We start from the raw sequence: 17089 nt of genomic DNA on the forward strand, positions 1-17089 counted from the left end.
GACTTGCGAACATGCTCTTGGAACGGAACTTGTTCGTATGTATATAGTAACGTATAAGCAGTGTTTAGTGAAAGTCGCTCAGTCGTGTCCGACTCTTTGCGGCCCCATGGACTATACAGTCGATGGAATTCTCCAGGCCAGAAGGTTGGAGTGGGTTGCTGTTCCCTTCTCCAGGGGATCTTCCCAACCCAGGGTTCGAATCCAGGTCTCCCACATTGCAGGCAGATTTTTTATCAGCTGAGCCACGAGGGAAGCCCAAAACAATGTACTTAATACTACATAATAGTTTGAATCTACTAAAGCCCAGATTCCCAATCTTTCCCTCCCCAGCCTCCAGCCCCTTGGCAGTCCTGAGTCTGTTCTCTATGTCTGTGTCTGTTCGCAGATACGTTTCTTTGTGTCCTATTATGGATTCCACGTGTAAGTGATATCATATGATACTTGTCTGTTTGACCTGACTTTGCTTTAGCGTGAGAGTCTCTGGGTCCGTCTATGTTGCTGCCAGTGGTGTTACTTCATTCTTTTTTGTGGCTACCTAGGATTCCATCACGTGCACCACATCTTCATCTGTTCATCTTTCAGTGGACATTCAGGTTGCTTCCACGCCTCAGTTCAGTTCAGTCGCTCAGGCGTGTCCGACTCTTTGCGACCCCATGAGCCGCAGCACGCCAGGCCTCCCTGTCCATCACCAAGTCCCGGAGTCCACCCAGACCCACGTCCATTGACTGGGCTATTGTTACTAGTGCTGCTGTGGGCATAGGGCTGCATGTATCTGCCTGAATTATAGTTTTGTCCCAGTTACCCAGGAGTGGGATCGCTGGACCTTAGGGCAACTCTTACTTTTGGTTTTTTGAGGAACCTCCACGCTGTTTTCCATAGCGGCTGCGCCAGTGTGCGTTCCCACCAGCTGTCATCGGAGGGTTTCCTCTTCTCCACGCCCTCTCAAGTGTTTATTATTATAGACATTTTAATGGTGGCCATTCTTACCTGTCCATCACACAGACTCTCGGAGAGTCTGGGGCAGTTTTCTCATAGAAGGCTGTGCTCTGATTCGAATGCTGGGGCCAGTTGGTGTTATTTAACTTGTTGTTTTATATCCCGCTTGCTGCCCATGACCTGAAGTGCGGTTTGGGGGCGCTTTGGTGAGATCTAGGTTAAACCTTTTTGACAGGAATACATCCTGTTGTGGCAATTCAGGCTCTGTCCTTGGTGATGCTAAAGAGATAATTACCAGACCTCCTCATCCTGAAGGCCCATTGCCTCCCCCTTTGTAATTCACAGTCTGTGGGGTGAGACTTCTGCACCCGGGAAATAATAAACTCCTCCCAGCAGCTCTCACTCAGCGGTTTTCAGCACATCAGTGACCTGAATCTGGCCTGTTGGGGTTGCCACGTGGTGATTTTTCTCATCTGGACCTTCCTTCTGCAAGTCTTAGCTGGTATTCTTCTGTCAGTAAAAGCTCTTGGCTTTTTTTAGTATCGCTCTTGTGGATATTTGTTGTTGTTCAGATGTTATAATCAATTACAAAATTAACAGATTTAATTACATTTTTGTAGAATACAGTAAGAGAATTCGCTTGCCATGAACATATGCCAGATAAATGATTAAGATACTTGTTACACAAAGAATTCCTCTACTTTTTTTTTTTTTTTTTTTTTGGTTGCATTGGTGGGTTGTGGGATCTTAGTTCCCCAACCAGGGATTGAACCTGGGCCCTCAGTAGTGAAAGCACAGGGTCTTGACCATTGGACCTCCAGGGAATTTCCTCCTCTAAATTGCTAGGGAAAAAAATTTTATTTTATTTTGCTTTTTTTAAGAAAAAGAATTTTAAAACCCCAAGGACAATTAGACAAAGAATATAACCAGATGGACAATTCTGAGAAGAGGAAATGCAAATTGTTGATGCCCATGAAAAGATGCTTAGCCTCAGAGAAATCAGGGGAATGCAGATCTGAGGAGCAAGGTACTGGGTTCCCCCTTTGGAAGTGGAAAGTGAGCTGATGACTTTTGATGCTGGTGAGAGTGGCAGAGTGGGCATTCTCATGTGTTGCTGGTGGGGGATTGGTCGGGGGTGGGGGTGGGATTGCTGCCTCCTGTTTGGAAGAGTCGTCAGGCATTCTCCATGAATATGAAAAATTCATATTTTTCTTTGAACTCAACTGTTCTACTTTGGGGCATGCAACCTATGAAAAGAACATATGTAGGTACACAGGTGTTGGTTATAGCCTTGCTTGTAGACATTAAAAAAAAGGGGGAGAAGCAACCTGAAGGTCCTCACTAGGGGGAATGGCTGGATGACAGATGGAACATACATACCATGAAATATTGTGAGGCTTTAACCATCAGTGAGGCCCATGCCCATGGGCTGGGGATGGTTGCCAGCCCATTCCATGAGCAGCTGCTCCAGCTGCCCAGGCTGGGCGTTGTGTTGAAATGCTAAGTCCAGGTCCTAGCCTTGGGGCTGTGGTGGGGGGGTGGGGGGACACTCATTCTGGAAGCTTTCATGTGAAGGAAAGAGAAGGGGGCAGAGGACCAAGGGCAGTTTTCTGAGCATGTTGTGAATGTGCTTTTTAAAAAAGTCATGATATTAAAATTTTTGTTTCTTTATTTTTTTGCACGGTGTCTTCATTGCTGCATGGGCTTTCTCTAGTGGTGTGTGGGCTTCAGATTGCGGTGACTTCTCTCGTTGCAGAGCATGGGTTCTAGAGCACAGGCTCAGTAGTTGTGGCTTATTGCTCTGCAGCATGTGGGGTCTTCCCGGACCAGGGCTCGAACCCGTGTCCCCTGCATTGGAAGGCGGATTCTCAACCACTGGACCACTAGGGGAGCCCCAGGAATGTGCTTTTATACCCCAAAATAAAATTCTAAAAAGGTTGTCAGAGTGCACATTTATTTGACTAGCCCCAGCCTGCTTTTTTCTTTTGGGTTCCACAGGTCTGGAGCTGGAAAGCTCTTGGGAGCCCTGCTCCAGAGCGGCTGCACGTGGGGGACTCGGGGCCTTCAGGGCCGAGGGTTCAGCCAGGAGAGTGCAACAACCCCCACCCCCGACACCCTGTCTTTCTCACTCACCAGATATTTCTTCCTTCACCCAGCCCTCATCCCTCACCAGCCCTCATCCCTCACCCAGCCCTCATCCCCAGCTAGAACAGGTTTCCCTTTCTTCTGTTTCATTTTCTTTGTACAAAAGTAGTGTATTCTCTATAGACATTTTAGGAAACAGGGTGAAACACACATTTCACAGAGAAATAGAAAGACACAGAAAAAAAAAAATCACTGCAGGGCCTAACTGCCAGAGTTGGCCTCTATCATCATTTTAACATGTTCATTTTTCCCTCTGTTTTTTAAGACGGGTCCATGTTCCCTGGTGACTCAGCTAGTAAAGAATCCGCCTGCGATGTGGGAGACCTGGGTTTGATCCCTGGGTTGGGAAGATCCGCTGGAGAGGGGAAAGGCTACCCACTCCAGTATTCTGGCCTGGAGAATTCCATGGACTGTATAGTCCATGGGGTCACAGAGAGTCGGACACAATTGAGCGACTTTCACTTTCTTTTCACTTTCTGTGTTACATACAATTTTGTATCTTAATTTTTTAAAAAATGATCATAAGGGTTGCTGCTTTGCTAAGTAAAAGTCTCTGCAAAAAAAAAAAGTCTCTGCAGACATTATTTTATTTAATTATTAATTAATTTATTTATTTTCTGGCCGTGCCACCCAGCACGTGGGGTACTCGTTCCCTGACTAGGGATCGAACCTGAACCCCAAGCACCGAGTCTAAACCACTGGACTGCCAGGGAAGACCCCAGGAGCTATTTAAATGGTTGTGCCATGTCCCACCGTCTGCAGACACAATCGCTGAGGCCCTCACTTCCGTGTTGGTGGACACTCTGGTTGATTCCACTGCTTCAGAAGTGCTGGACTTCTTTGGGCCTCAGTCTTTGTGTCCACGTCAGGGGGTCTCTGTTGGAGCCCCTGTGGCTTTTAGTGTGGGGGCAGAGGGCTGAGCTTCTGGGGAAGGGGGCTCACACGCTTGCCAGCATGGGCCGCACGGACACAAAAGTCATGCATGTTAAGGGTTTGGTAGGTGACAAGTGGAACTTCATTTTTAATTTCTATTTCTTTAAGTCCTAAGTGAGAGTGAGCGATTTCCATGTAGATTGCGCATTTGGACTTTACTTTGTTAAGATTTTATGTTGTTGTTTTTTTTTAAGTGATGTCTGCATGCTTTGCATGCAGGCGTGATGTTAACCCATTAGCATAGTCACATTTTTATCCAGGTGTTAATTTCCCTTTTGGGGGTTTTCCACATGGCTCAGTGGTAAAGAATCCATCTGCCAGTGTAGGAGACACAAGAGATGTGGGTTCTGTCCCTGGGACGGGAAGATCCCCTGGAGAAGGAAATGGCAACCCACTCCAGTGTTCTTGCCTGGAGAATCCCATGGACGGAGGAGCCTGAGGGGCTACGGTTCACGGGGTCACAAAGAGTCCAACACGACTGAGCGAACAAGCGCAGCACAGCATAGTCACATTTTTATCCATAATCACATTTTTATGATTTCCCTTTAGCTGTATCTTCTCTTAGGGTTTTTTTTTTAAACAATTTTTTTTATCATTTAGGACTTCATTTTTGTGCCATGAATCTATCGATTTCCTCTCTCTGTCCTTTAAATCCAAGGAACCTTGTTGCAAATTGCATCTCTGAGGGCCTAGCACAGCGCCCCCTGCAGCTTGACTGCAGCTCTACAGAGGCAGACTCCATGGCCGGTGGGTTTCCTACTGCTGCCCGGCCAAGCTGTGCTGGGGGTGGGGCGGGGTCTGCATGGTCGGGGTGGGGGGCTGGTGGCTGAGGTCCGAGGCCCCAGGCTTCAGGGAGGAGGTGGGCCGGGTGAGGCAGGCACGCAGGGGAGGCGGGTGAGGGTGCCCAGAGGGGAGGGGGAGGGCACCTGCCCTTGTGGGATCTCCAGGCTCAGGGTGGACATTTGAGAAGATGGTTTGCAGAGACCCCTCCCCCTCTGCCCTGCGTGTCATCCGGCTGTTGCTAATGACAGACCTGACAGACCCAGGAGACGGAGGGGGTCCATCCGGGGGCTTCTGGTGGGCCCTGCCGGTGGTGTGGCGTGAGTTCACAGAGCAGGGCGGCTCTGCCCCTGACCTTGACCCACGTGCCCTTCTCATCTCTCAGCCGATGGCCGCATGGGGAGGCTGCAGTTGGCCAGGCAGCCTCTAAAGCTCCCCCGGAGGTGGCCTCCTGTGAGCCCCACGCCGTCACCAGGGTTCCCTCACACTGTTTCATGGTGATACTGTGGCCCAGGGTCCCAGGCCTTGTAGCTGATTGCCTAGCAGGGCAGGGAGTTGCCAGCTGAAGACAGACGGGGGTAGAATTAAGAGGAAAGCCAGGTCTCCAACGCCACTGAGGTGCACAGGCCAGGCCTCTCAGCCACCATGAAGATGCGCCTCGTTGCTTCCTACCTGCCTGGCGCCCTTGGGTGCGATGCCGCCCCCCAACTCCAAGGACGCGAGAAGATCCTGGGCAGTGCGGGCACCTCGGTGGACGACGCCCAGCTCCACCAGGTCGTCTGTGAGCTGAAAAGAAAGAAGGTCCGGGACATTATGGCCCAGGGCGTCGGCAAGCTGGCAGGAGCACCCGCTGTGGGGGCCGTGGCCGTCTCCATCGCTCTAGGATCTGCAGAAAGACGAGGAGGAGCCGAAGGAGTCAGACATAGGGTTTGGCTTATTCTACTAGAGCCCCGCTCCTCTGCAAATTAAACCCTTTTTACTTAAAAAAAAAAAAAAAAAAGCAGAAGAAGAAAGCCTGAAAACCAACTGCCAGGTGCCAAGGCTGTGATTGCCACTCCCAGTCACTGGTGGGGCTGGGAGCGCTTGCTGGTGTTAAGCAGAAAGAGTGCGGTTGAACCGGCCCCTTGGAGCTGGGCAGCAGAGCCCCTGCAGGGTGATGGGGGCAGGGTGTCGAAGTGTAGGCCCTGCTTTTTCTCCTCTGTAACGGGAATTCAGATGCTTTTATTTATTTACAGCTTTATCTTATTGACATAGTTGATTTACGATGTTGCATTTCTGGTGAACAGCAAGGTGATTCAGTTACACACATATAATCTTTTTCATATTTTTTTACATTATGGTTTTGCACAGGATATTGCATTGATATTGATACTCCTCTGGAGGAGGGAATGACTACCCACTCCGGTAATCTTGCCTGGAGAATCCCCATGGACAGAGGAGCCTGGTGGGCTGCAGTCCATGAGGTCGTAAGGAGTCAGACACCGCTGAGCGACTGAGCACGTACACCTTGAATATAATTCCCTGTGCTGTTCCCTTGCTGTTTGTCCATTCTCTAAATATAATAGTTTGTATCCGCTAATCCCAAATTCCCATTCCTCACCCGGAATTCAGATGCTTTTAAACTTTGGTCCATTAGACTCTCAAATTACCCGAGTCTTTATTCTTAATAGTGTACACTGACCCTTTCCTTGAGACCTTGAACTTATACATCTGTACTGGAGTTTCCAGGTCAAGGAACACTCCTCTGTCTTGGAGCAAAAAGGGTACAACTATTTGAATACTGTATTGCATCTCCTCTTTATTAAAATATTTTACTTCTGTAAAAAAAAGATGAAAGCAGACTCATGAGCATGTTGATACTGCTGATAAAGGAATGAAGAGCTACAAACTGAATGCATTTTAGAAACCTGTTGGACTGGAAGAGGCAGATTTTTAGCTCATGGGATTCGGCTGGACCGTTGTTCAGTTCTAAAGGAAGAGAACAACCTTTAAAGACAGATAAAATGTAGGACACGTGTCTAAACTGGGATGAAAACGCAGAGTGCCTCGAGGGGGCGTGCAGTTTGACCTTCTGAGGCCAGAGTCCCCTCGACCCACCGCAGTGAGGCTCACCCCACCTTCAGAGGCGTCAGAGGATTCTGAGGGATTTGGGGGTGCACGCAGTGTTCGTGTTCTCTTTGGGGGAAAGCTCTTGAAAGGCAGCAGACTTTTCTCGGCGGAACAGATGGTCCTCAGTCGTGATGCTTCTCAGCTGAGCAAGGAGCTATGTCTTGTCTGTCTGGTCTCCCTCAGGGTTTTAAGGTGAGGTTAGGAGGCCGGTTTTTCCAGTAGTCATTGATGGATGAGAAAGTCGGACTATAAAGAAAGCTGAGTGCCAAAGAATTGATACTTTTGAACTGTGGTGTTGGAGAAGACTCTTGAGAGTCCCTTGGACTGCAAAGAGATCAAACCAGTCCACCCTAAAGGAAATCAGTCCTGAATATTCATTGAAAGGACTGATGCTGAAGCTGAAACTCCAATACTTTGGCCATCTGATGCGAAGAACTGACTCCTTGGAAAAGACCCTGATGCTGGCAAGGACTGAAGACAGGAGCAGAAGGGGACGACAGAGGGTGAGAAGGTTGGATGGCATCACCGACTTCGATGGACATGAGTTTGAGTAAGGTCTGGGAGTTGGTGATAGACAGGGAGGCCTGGCGTGCTGCAGTCCATGGGGGTGCACGACTGAGCAACTGAACGGAACTAGGAGGCCGGTAGGGGGCGTACAGAGGGGACTGAGCCTTGCTCAGACTTGGTGGACAGGAAGAAAAATGAAAAAATTGGTATCGAGTAGCTGGCTTGGTGCTGGAAGGCCTGTTTCCAGGTGGTCTTTGATCCTCCCAGCTTTCCGTGGGGGAGGGGACGCAGTCCTTGGGGAGCTGACTCCGGAACCTGGGGCAGAATTCCCCAGGGGGGTCTGGGAAGGGGCTCCTTTCTGTGTGGACCCTTTCTCTGTGCTGGGCCCCTGGAGTCTATAGTGCCCGTATGTTTTTTACATGCCTCTTAAAGTTCTCGGTAAAGAATCTGCCTGCCACACGGGAGACCCAGGTTCGATCCCTGGGTCGGGAAGATCTTCTGGAGAAGGGAATGGCTACCCACTCCAGTATTTTTGCCTGGAGAATCCCATGCACAGAGGAGTCTGGCGGGGCTATGGGGTTGCAAAGAGTTGGACACATGACTGAGTGACTAACCGTTGAAGTGCTAAGTGGGATCCTTGGCTTGTAGATGGCCGTCTTCTCCCCGTGTCTCTTCACATCATATTCCCTCTGTGCATGACTCTCTGTGTCCAAATTTCCCCTTTTTATTAGGACACCAGTCATACGGAGTGGGGCCCACACGAATCTAGGGGGACCTCATCTTAGCTAATCCCATTTGTATCCACCCTATTTCCAGATAAGGTCATACTGCCAGGTACCAGGGGCTAGGACTTCAAAATACAGATCTAAGGGGAACCCAGTTCAGTCCATGAAAGCTTTCATCAGATTTTCAGAGAAAGACATGATCCAGAAGGGCCTCAGGATCTCTGGAGGTAGTCTGGGCCACAGAGGCAGTCTCTTGGGGAAGAGATGGAGGGACCAGTAACCCACAGGCCTGAGCTGATGGGGAACTGGCTCCCGGGACCCAGAGAGGAGGGCGCCTATGTGTACAAGTGCGGCCTGGGGCTTGGGGCCTCCAGCTCAATCCACAGGCCCGAGCTAATGGGCAACTACTGAGGTGTCCAGCTATATTGGTCACCTGCTGCATGCCAACTTGGTGCCAGACCCTCCATAAACATATCACTGCATAGCAACCTCAGCTGGAAAGGGGATTATCCCCAGTTTACAGACTAAAAACCCTGAGACCCAGCGACATTCAGGGGACTAGACAGACGCGGAGCCAGTAGCTGCCAGAGGCTGAATTTGCACCCAAGTTGTCTCGGCTCTAGAGCACGTGTCTTGCCAACACACCACTGTCCGTCTCCACTTTGGATCTGATCTTGACTGCGATTTCTCTCAACAGACTGTCCCAGCCAGGGACCACCTTCATCAGCCTGCCGCCCTCCCCACAAGGGGAACAAAAGCCAGGGTGTGCAGCTCAGCAGCTAAGATGAATGTTCTTCATTCCTTCATTGACTCGTTGATTTATTCACAGAATCACCACGCGCCACCCGTGTGGCCCTGTTCACCTCCCCGGCTCAGCGGTCAAGGGGCTTGATGGACCCGTGTGGCCACCTGCTCACGGGCCCCTGCCAGGGTCCCCACACCTTCCTGGGCAGCTCAGCTGGCAGCCCCCCTGGCTGCAGGAAGATGTTTTGCTGCCACCTTGTGGTCAAGACGACTCCAGCCGGCTGTCAGCAGGAAGCTCGCCCTTGCTGGGCTCTGAGAAGGACCTCCCAGGCTGCCTGGCTCAGTGGCCTCAGCTGAGCGCGCCTCCACACTTATCAGGGGATCATCAGGCAAATATTTGAGAGGGACTAGGTACAAGGTCGGAGAAGGCAATGGCAGCCCACTCCAGTACTCTTGCCTGGAAAATCCCATGGACGGAGGAGCCTGGTAGGCTGCAGTCCATGGGGTCGCTAAGAGTCGGACACGACTGAGTGACTTCACTTTGACTTTTCACTTTCATGCGCTGGAGAAGGAAATGGCAGCCCACTGCAGTGTTCTTGCCTGGAGAATCCCAGGGACGGGGGAGCCTGGTGGGCTGCCGTCTGTGGGGTCGCAGAGAGTCAGACACGACTGAAGCGACTTAGCAGCAGCAGCAGGTACAAGGTTCCATGGGATTCCCCGGGCCCGAGGCCGCCCTTCTTCCTCCCAGCACAGCACTGCCCCTCTGCACAGCATGCCTTTGCAAGGGGCTTTCTCTTTCTCCTGAGACTTTCTGGGTTTGGTTGTCCCCGCCGCCCCCAGGCCACAGCCACACACACAGGTGCCCTCTTCTCTGGTCCCCATACCCAGTCCAGAGCACCCGGCTCTAGAGTCAGCTCTCCTCCTTCTGACCTGCCTGTGCTGCGGCGGCTCATTGCTCAGCCTCCAGGGACCACTGTCCATCCTCGCCCAGGACCACACCCAGGAGTGAAAGAGATTGTGTCTTCAGCTCCCCCAGAACCTTCCGGGGGGTCTCTGGGCAACAGATTCAGCCTGGCATTTCTGATGCCCTTAGGCACCAGAGAACTGACACGAGAGCTATTATGGGATTTCCGTTTGGTTGGTGTGGCCTTAGCCTAGAGCTTTTTAGGACTGCCCTACTTTCCTTTGGGCTGTGTTGAGTGAGCTGTTGGCCGCATCTCTTTGGAGTCGAGTCTTGTGAGATGGAACATGGAGACCTTGTCCGTGACCGGGGCGGCGGTGGCTGATGCCAGCAAGGAAGAGAGGTGTGCGCCTGCCCCGATCTCCTTTCTGGGGTCTTTGTCCAGGCCGTTTATGTGCAGGCTAGTGGCCTTCTCTGTCTAGTCTCCCCGAGTCAGGAAAGGTTTCTGGGAAGAAGTAGGAAGGAGTCAGCCAGACGAGGAAGAGGAAGCAGTGCCAGGTTTAATTCTTTAAGGCTCTGCTGAGTCTTCATTGCTGTGCCGGCTTTTCTCTACTTGTGGGGAGCAGGGCTTCTCTCTAGCGGGGATGTGTGGGCCCCTCTTGTTGCAGAGCATGGGCTCTAGGGCACACCGGCTTCCAGAGTTGGAGCACTTGGGGCTCAGTAGTTGTGGCCCCCGGGCTCTGGGGCACAGGCTCAGTAGCTGAGGTGCAGGGGCTTAGTTGCTCCAAGGCATGTGGGATCTTCCCGGGTTAGGGATTGAACCCATGTCTCCTGCTTTGGCAGGCGGATTCTTTACCACTGAGCCAGCAGGGAAGCCCCAGGCTCAGTGTTTTGCCTGGACCGCAGGTGCAGTGGGAGCCCAGAGCTAGTGTGTCCTCTGAGAATGGACGGTGTTCTTTCACCTTCTGGACTGGGTACGGCTGCCTGCCTTCCTGGAGCCTGTCTCTGTGTCTGTGTCTCTGTATGTGTCTGTGTGTGTGTCTGTGTCTCTGTGTGTGTGTGTCTGTGTCTGTGTGTGTGCGTGTGCCTGTGTGTGTGCCTGTGTCTCTGTGTGTGTCTCTGTGTGTGTGTGTCTGTGTGTGTGTCTGTAAGTGGGGGCCTTTTACTCTCTATTCCATCCTGCCCCTCTCCGCCTGAGAGTAGCCAGCTGGGTTCTAAAGCAGCTCATCCCCCCGTTGGGCACCTTTTCCCCTGTCCCTCTTTAGTGCCCACTTGCCTCTGATAGCTGCTGTCCCGTGCGTGCATTTCATTGGCTCGGGGAGAGGGTTTGGAGTGAGCTGCCGTATTCTGTGGGGGAGGGGCCATCCCATACGTGTGCGTGAGACAGACTGATATGAACAAAGATAGGGAAGTTCGGTGTGTGAGGCTTAAACTTGGGAACATGAGTCAGGATTCCTGGGTTGCATTCTTGTCTCCACGCCTGAAGGATCCTGGGAAGGGCTCTTGTGCAGAACCGACTATTATGTGGGGGAAATGTGCCCCAGAGAGCAAGGCGCCATCCTCATCACCATTAATAACCAGTCCCAGGAAAATACAGAATCACCCCCTGGGGCCCTGGAGATCCAGCCCGGGACTTGGAAGTTTCCAGCTCGAGGTTCTGCGGGAGCACCCAGGATGGAGGCCCTGCCTTCCTCCGGCATTCCCCCACCCCAGCCCCCTCTGGAATGTGCCACTTTTATCTTGTACTTTGCTTCTGACCAGGACCGTGGAATTCTAAAGCTGAGAGGGACAGATATGTTGGGAGTTGGGTTGGACTGGGGCTGGAGCAGACCTGGGAGTATTATGTCTTCAGAGGGAAACGCAAGCCCCCTCAACCTTGCCACTACCTAAACTGGTTTGTCCTGATCTGCTTGTGGTCCTTGTGGATTCTGCTAAACTGGCCCATCTCCAGGACCCCGGAGAGGACTGACGCCTAAATGGTTAGTGGAGGGCACAGCACAGCAAGACCTGCCGTCTGCCCCGTCCTGCAGGAAGCCCTGCATTTAACGAGTGCCTGGGGCAGCCCACGAAGGGCATCGGTGCTTGGAGTCAGCCTCCCACGAGGTCTGCCCTCTGCAGCTTCACCTCTGCACGGCCTCTGGACAGGAGGAGGGGGACCAGCAAGCTGGAGGAGGCAGGAGACTTCAGGGGCTCAGAAGTGAGTCACTCGTCCGGAACGATACGGTTCAGGTCCCAAGGTTATCTTCTGTCCCTTGGGCAGGACAGCACTTATCCTAGTCCAGGTGATTTTATAGTCTTCAAGGAAGAAGCCAGCCTCGGTCATTAACAGAAGAGCTGACTGAAACAACCAGCAACTCGGACTTGCGAGTTTCCCAACCTCAGACTGAGCCAGGAGCTAACACAGGATCACCTCGTTTAGGCTCCGTGTTTTCCAGATAAGAAGCCCTCAGTGTAACTCCTGACTCATAATTTAGGCTTTTACCAGCTCCTACCCTGGTGGATCATCTCCTGGTTCTTCCCTGGAGAAAAGAGCGAATGGCCCGCTTCTCTCCAAGACCGAGCCCAGCGCATGGTATGGCCAGAACTGTTATTTATTTGGCCTGCTCTTAATGACAGCTCCTCTCCTACCTGCCCCAACTGAGGAGGAGCCCTGGGCTGGAATTTCCTGTTTTCTGAGGGCTCGGGGGCCGCCGCCGCCGTTCCCTGGTGTTCCAGGCCAGGCTTGCCGCCTCTCTCGGTGCTGGGCTGGCTCCCGGCCTCTCCAGGTCTGGGCTTGCCGGCGTGCGAGGTGGAGGCGTTGAGAGGCTCAGTCGGCCGACACCAGGTGCCCAGAGGCCGGAGGTCCGTGCGCCCCGGCCGCGGCCCCGGCCCGGGCCCAGCCCCGCGCCCCTCGCCATGGGCCTGGCCCTTGCCCGCGGGCCCTGAGTATGGAGCGGGGCTGGCCCCCGGCGGACAGCTGCAGCCGGGAGCGGCCCGCCGCCTGCCGCCGCGCCCTCAGCGTCTGCGACTCGCTGGACCTGCACGGCGCCCCGGCCGGCCGCGCCGCCTCCGCCCTGCAGGCCGCCCTGTTCGCTGCGCGCGAGCAGCCGGCGCGGCCGCGGAGCGTGTGCTCTGGCGGCCCGGGGCCGCCGCCGACCCCCGCCGGCGCCCGCAGCCTGCTGCTCGGACTCCTGCGCCCGCGCCTTGGCCGCCGCGGTACCCCCGACGGCCGCGCGTCGGCTCCCGGGCCCGCGCCGAGCCCCGCGCCAAGCCCCGCGTCCAGCCCCGCGCCGGCTCGCCGCAGCCGGCCCCGGGCCGCCCAGGCGCCGCGGCCCACCAGCATGACGTTCCTGGAGGTGAACCGCTTGGAGCTGGCGGCCGAGGCCGAGGCCGCGGGCGCGGGACTGGGTCGCGCGGGCAGCTCTGGCTTCCTACGGGGCGCCTCGCTCTGGAGCAGCCAGCGCTGGCAGGTGCTGCGCGGCGGCGGCGGCGGGCGCAGCGCCCCGAGCTCCCGGCGCGGCCTGTCGGCGCTGAGGAAGAGCTTCAGCTTCCGCCTGCGTCGCGGCCAGGAGATCCGGCGCGCCGAGTCCGGGCTGCTGCCCCGCGCGCGCACCCGCAGCGACGGCGACGCCAGCTCCCTGGGCGCCTTCCCCAGCCGCCGCGACCTGCTGTTGGGCACCGAGGCCCCGCGCGCCGCGCCCGAACCCGGCCGCCCCCGCACCGCCGCTGGCCTCTGGAGGCTGCTCACCAGCCGCTTCCGCCGGAGGGAGCCCGCGCCCGCGCCCGCGCCCGCGCCGTCCGAGCCGCTGTGGAGCCGCCGGGCGGCCGCGGCCCCCGGACTCCTGGGCGCGCCGAGCGGTAAGGGGGAGCGTCTGGGCCTGGTTGGAGTCCGGGCTTGAGGGCGGGTGTGAAACAAACCGGACACCTACCGGGAGAGGTGGGCGTGCCGTGAAGGCGGGGGCCGTGGGGGGTCCGCCAGACGGGGCTCGACCGAGTGGATCAGCGCCCGGCAAGGTCTGGGGTCGCTGTTGGGTCTGAAGGCCGTGGCAGAGGCGGGCTTCCTGGTGGGTCCCGGGAGGGCCTCCCTCGCGTGGCCCTAGTGAAGAGGAATGAGAGCCGAACGGAAGGGCCCCTTTCTTTCTCACTTTTGGAGACCCAGGAAGGGGCCCCGGGAGGGATGAGACTCACTCGGAGCCGGGCCGGCTCTGGAGGGCGGGGAGGACGAGATCAGCAGCTGCTCTAGCTCCCAGGTGAGGCTCTAAGCTGCTTTTGCAGATGAGTTTAGGGACTGGACCCGCGTCGTTAACTACTCTTGGAGGCAGCCTGGGGGGTGGGGGGGGCGTGAGCCCCGCCCCCCAGAGCCTGGTCCCTGCGGAGCTGCCTGGAGCTGGCCCCAGGATGTCCGTGCCAACCTAGAGGCTCAAGGAGAGGGGCTGGCCCTGGCAGGGGCTCTGGGTAGCGCCCGGGTGAGGCAGGAGCTGGGGATGGACTGGATAGGAGGAGCGCTGGAGGCGGATCTCTGGGAAAGAAAGGAGGAGCCTGGGGAGGAGGGCCGGTTGGGCGGGGCAGTCGGCTCCCTGCTGTACCCGCCTCTCACCAAACATGGCCAGGTGAAGGGCTCCGCCCTCTTTGCTCACCAGGAATGCAGTGGGTGGCCCCACCCTGCAGGGTGAGCTGTTCCTACTGGCTGCGGAGGCGGGCCCCCAGCCCAGCTCGGGCCTGGCGGAGACCCACTGGAGCGGCCTCTCACCAGGCGGGGGCGTCGGCCTGGAGTGACTCAAGGTAGTAGCTTGTAAGAGAGCAGTAAGAGAAGGGATCTTGTCCTCCCAGGCGGGAGAACTGAGGGCTGTCACCCCTCTGTTCAATTCACAGAGAGCATTCTTGCTGCTCTCTAGGGAGCTAGGGGCCTCCAGGTGGCGCTAGTGGTAAAGCGCCCACCTGCCAGTGTAGAAGATGTAAGAGACACGAGTTCAATCCCTGGGTGGGGAAGATTCCCCTGGAGGAGCTTGAGTGTGCACAGGGAACTAGGGCGTGAGGGTGTTTTCTGGCTCTGGCCTCGCAAAGGGGCCAGGTCGCGGAGGCAGCCAGCCAGTGGTGGATAGCAAAGGGGCATGTGCCATCCCAGCCCTGATGGGTGGCCTTCTCTCCTGCAGACTCCTTTGTGAACAGCCAGGAGTGGACCCTGAGCCGCTCGGTGCCGGAGCTTAAAGTGGTGAGTGAGGCCCGTGGGAGGCACAGGCAGCCCTGGGCTGGGGGTGCGGGCTGGAGCGGTGGACTGGCGTGACTACCCCCGACCACCCCGGCTTCCAGTCTCCTCTGTCTCCAGGCTCGGCCTCGCCCCGCGCCCGTCTCTTCCTGGTTTCTCTTGGCTTTCCCGTCCTCGGTGCTGGGCCGTCTCCTCCCGAGTGGATCAGCCTGTCCTGCCGTCCAGTGTCTGTCCGTCCTGCCCTCTGACACTGCTCCTTCCTCTCCCGCAGGGCATTGTAGGGAACCTGTCTAGTGGGAAGTCGGCCCTGGTGCACCGCTATCTGACGGGGACCTATGTCCAGGAGGAGTCCCCTGAAGGTGAGCGTTAACGGGCCGGCCTCAGGCCCTGCACCTGCGCTCTGCCCGCCCCGTCCCTGTTTCCCATTGTCTGTGCCCCGTGTCTCTCTCCATCCTCCTGTCTTCTCTGTGGGAAGTTGTGGGTCCCTTCTTTGTGTGGCCACCCCCCACCCCCGCCGTGGGCTTGCTCTTGCGGCTTGGGGCCTGACCGCGTGCTTTGTCCTAGGGGGTCGGTTTAAGAAGGAGATTGTGGTGGATGGCCAGAGTTACCTGCTGCTGATCCGAGATGAAGGAGGCCCCCCTGAGCTCCAGGTAGCCCTGGCCCGTGGCGCCCCCTGCTTTTCGAGGTTCCCAGCTGGGACCCCGGCAAGATCACACGCAGGGCGGCAGTGGCAGAGTTCGCCTGTGCCCAGGTGAGGGTGGTAATTCTGCTCCGTCCCCCCTCCCCCAGTTTGCCGCCTGGGTGGACGCAGTGGTGTTTGTGTTCAGCCTGGAGGATGAGATCAGCTTCCAGACAGTGTACAACTACTTCCTGCGCCTCTGCAGCTTCCGCAACACCAGCGAGGTGCCCATGGTGCTGGTGGGCACACAGGGTGAGCGGGCCTGCTCGCTGGGGCGGCGCGGTGGCTGTGGGTCCCCGGCGGGCCGGCGTGAGAAAGCCTGGCCCCCTACCCCCCCCGCCCTCCCGGTGCACCAGCCCCGCACCCCCACCCCGAGCAGGCACCTCCTCTCTGCCCCCTACACACTGGGTCCGCCCCGGCTGTGACCCTGCCATCCACGTGATGGCCGTGTCCCGCAGCACTCTGAGATGGACACCCAGAGGGGCTGGCTCATTCCTACTCAGTGAGTCAGCGGCAGAGCTGGAACGAGGCCCAGACCCCCGTATTCTCGTGCTCCGTGGCGTCTGCCACCTGGGCTCTTCGCCCATCCCACCCTCCAACCAAACGGCCCAGCGCCCAGCTCGTCAGCCGGCTGAGTCAGCCCCCGATCCCCCCCTCCGTCTCCGACAGACGCCATCAGTGCCGCGAACCCGCGGGTCATCGACGACAGCAGGGCCCGCAAGCTGTCCACAGACTTGAAGCGGTGCACCTACTACGAGACGTGTGCCACCTACGGGCTCAACGTGGAGCGCGTCTTCCAGGACGGTAACTCGGCGGGTGCCAGGCGCTCCCCCGGAGGGGGGTCAGGCAGGCTCTGGGGAGGAGGGAGTCGGCTCTAAGCGGGGGTTCCCCCGCCTCCCCAGAGGGGTCATTGACTCTGCTGTCCCCTGCAGTGGCCCAGAAGGTAGTGGCCTTGCGGAAGAAGCAGCAGCTGGCCATCGGGCCCTGCAAGTCACTGCCCAACTCCCCCAGCCACTCGGCCGTGTCCGCCGCCTCCATCCCAGCCGTACACGTCAACCAGGTGCGGCCAGCCCCCCGCACTCCCCCCGCCGCACGCCCGTCCCACCCCGCGCGGCCCTGCCTCTCCATTCCGTCTGTCTGCCTGCCTGTCCCCACCGCGTCTGCTCTCCTGCCTTGCGGATGGTTTGAAAGCACTGGCTCGGGTCCCCTTAGCCTGCACGCCTGGCCTGGCCTGGCCTGGCCTGGCTCTGCCACCTGTGCCCCGCGGTCCCTGCCCTCCCACTCCCAGCTCCCCTCGCTGCTCCACATGTCTCACCCTGCAGCAGCAGCCGCCGCCGCCTAAGCATTTGCTCTGGTCAGCCAGGGTTAGCGCGGACTCAGTATGCACCTCCAGAGGAGTCCCTGGAGACCCGCCCGCTCCTCACCCGCCCGCCCTGGCCCCCGGG

At 56.8% G+C, this 17089-nt stretch overlaps 1 protein-coding gene across 8 annotated transcripts in view; it reads left to right on the forward strand.

The window, feature by feature from the left end:
• The window catches only part of AGAP3 (ArfGAP with GTPase domain, ankyrin repeat and PH domain 3), a 56229-nt gene that overhangs the window by 15236 nt on the left and 23904 nt on the right, over positions 1–17089 (forward strand). For 7 of the 8 annotated variants that reach the window (XM_065939459.1, XM_065939464.1, XM_065939463.1 and 4 more), the window contains exons 2-7: positions 14913–14971; positions 15237–15324; positions 15530–15615; positions 15755–15896; positions 16314–16448; positions 16577–16704. In XM_065939459.1, coding sequence (XP_065795531.1) covers positions 14913–14971; positions 15237–15324; positions 15530–15615; positions 15755–15896; positions 16314–16448; positions 16577–16704 — 638 coding nt within the window. Of the gene's footprint in view, positions 1–12692; positions 13618–14912; positions 14972–15236; positions 15325–15529; positions 15616–15754; positions 15897–16313; positions 16449–16576; positions 16705–17089 lie in introns of those variants that run through there. The other variant, XM_065939462.1, reaches the window with a different exon arrangement.

Source organism: Muntiacus reevesi, chromosome 6 (assembly GCF_963930625.1).
Source record: "Muntiacus reevesi chromosome 6, mMunRee1.1, whole genome shotgun sequence".
NCBI lineage: Eukaryota > Metazoa > Chordata > Mammalia > Artiodactyla > Cervidae > Muntiacus > Muntiacus reevesi.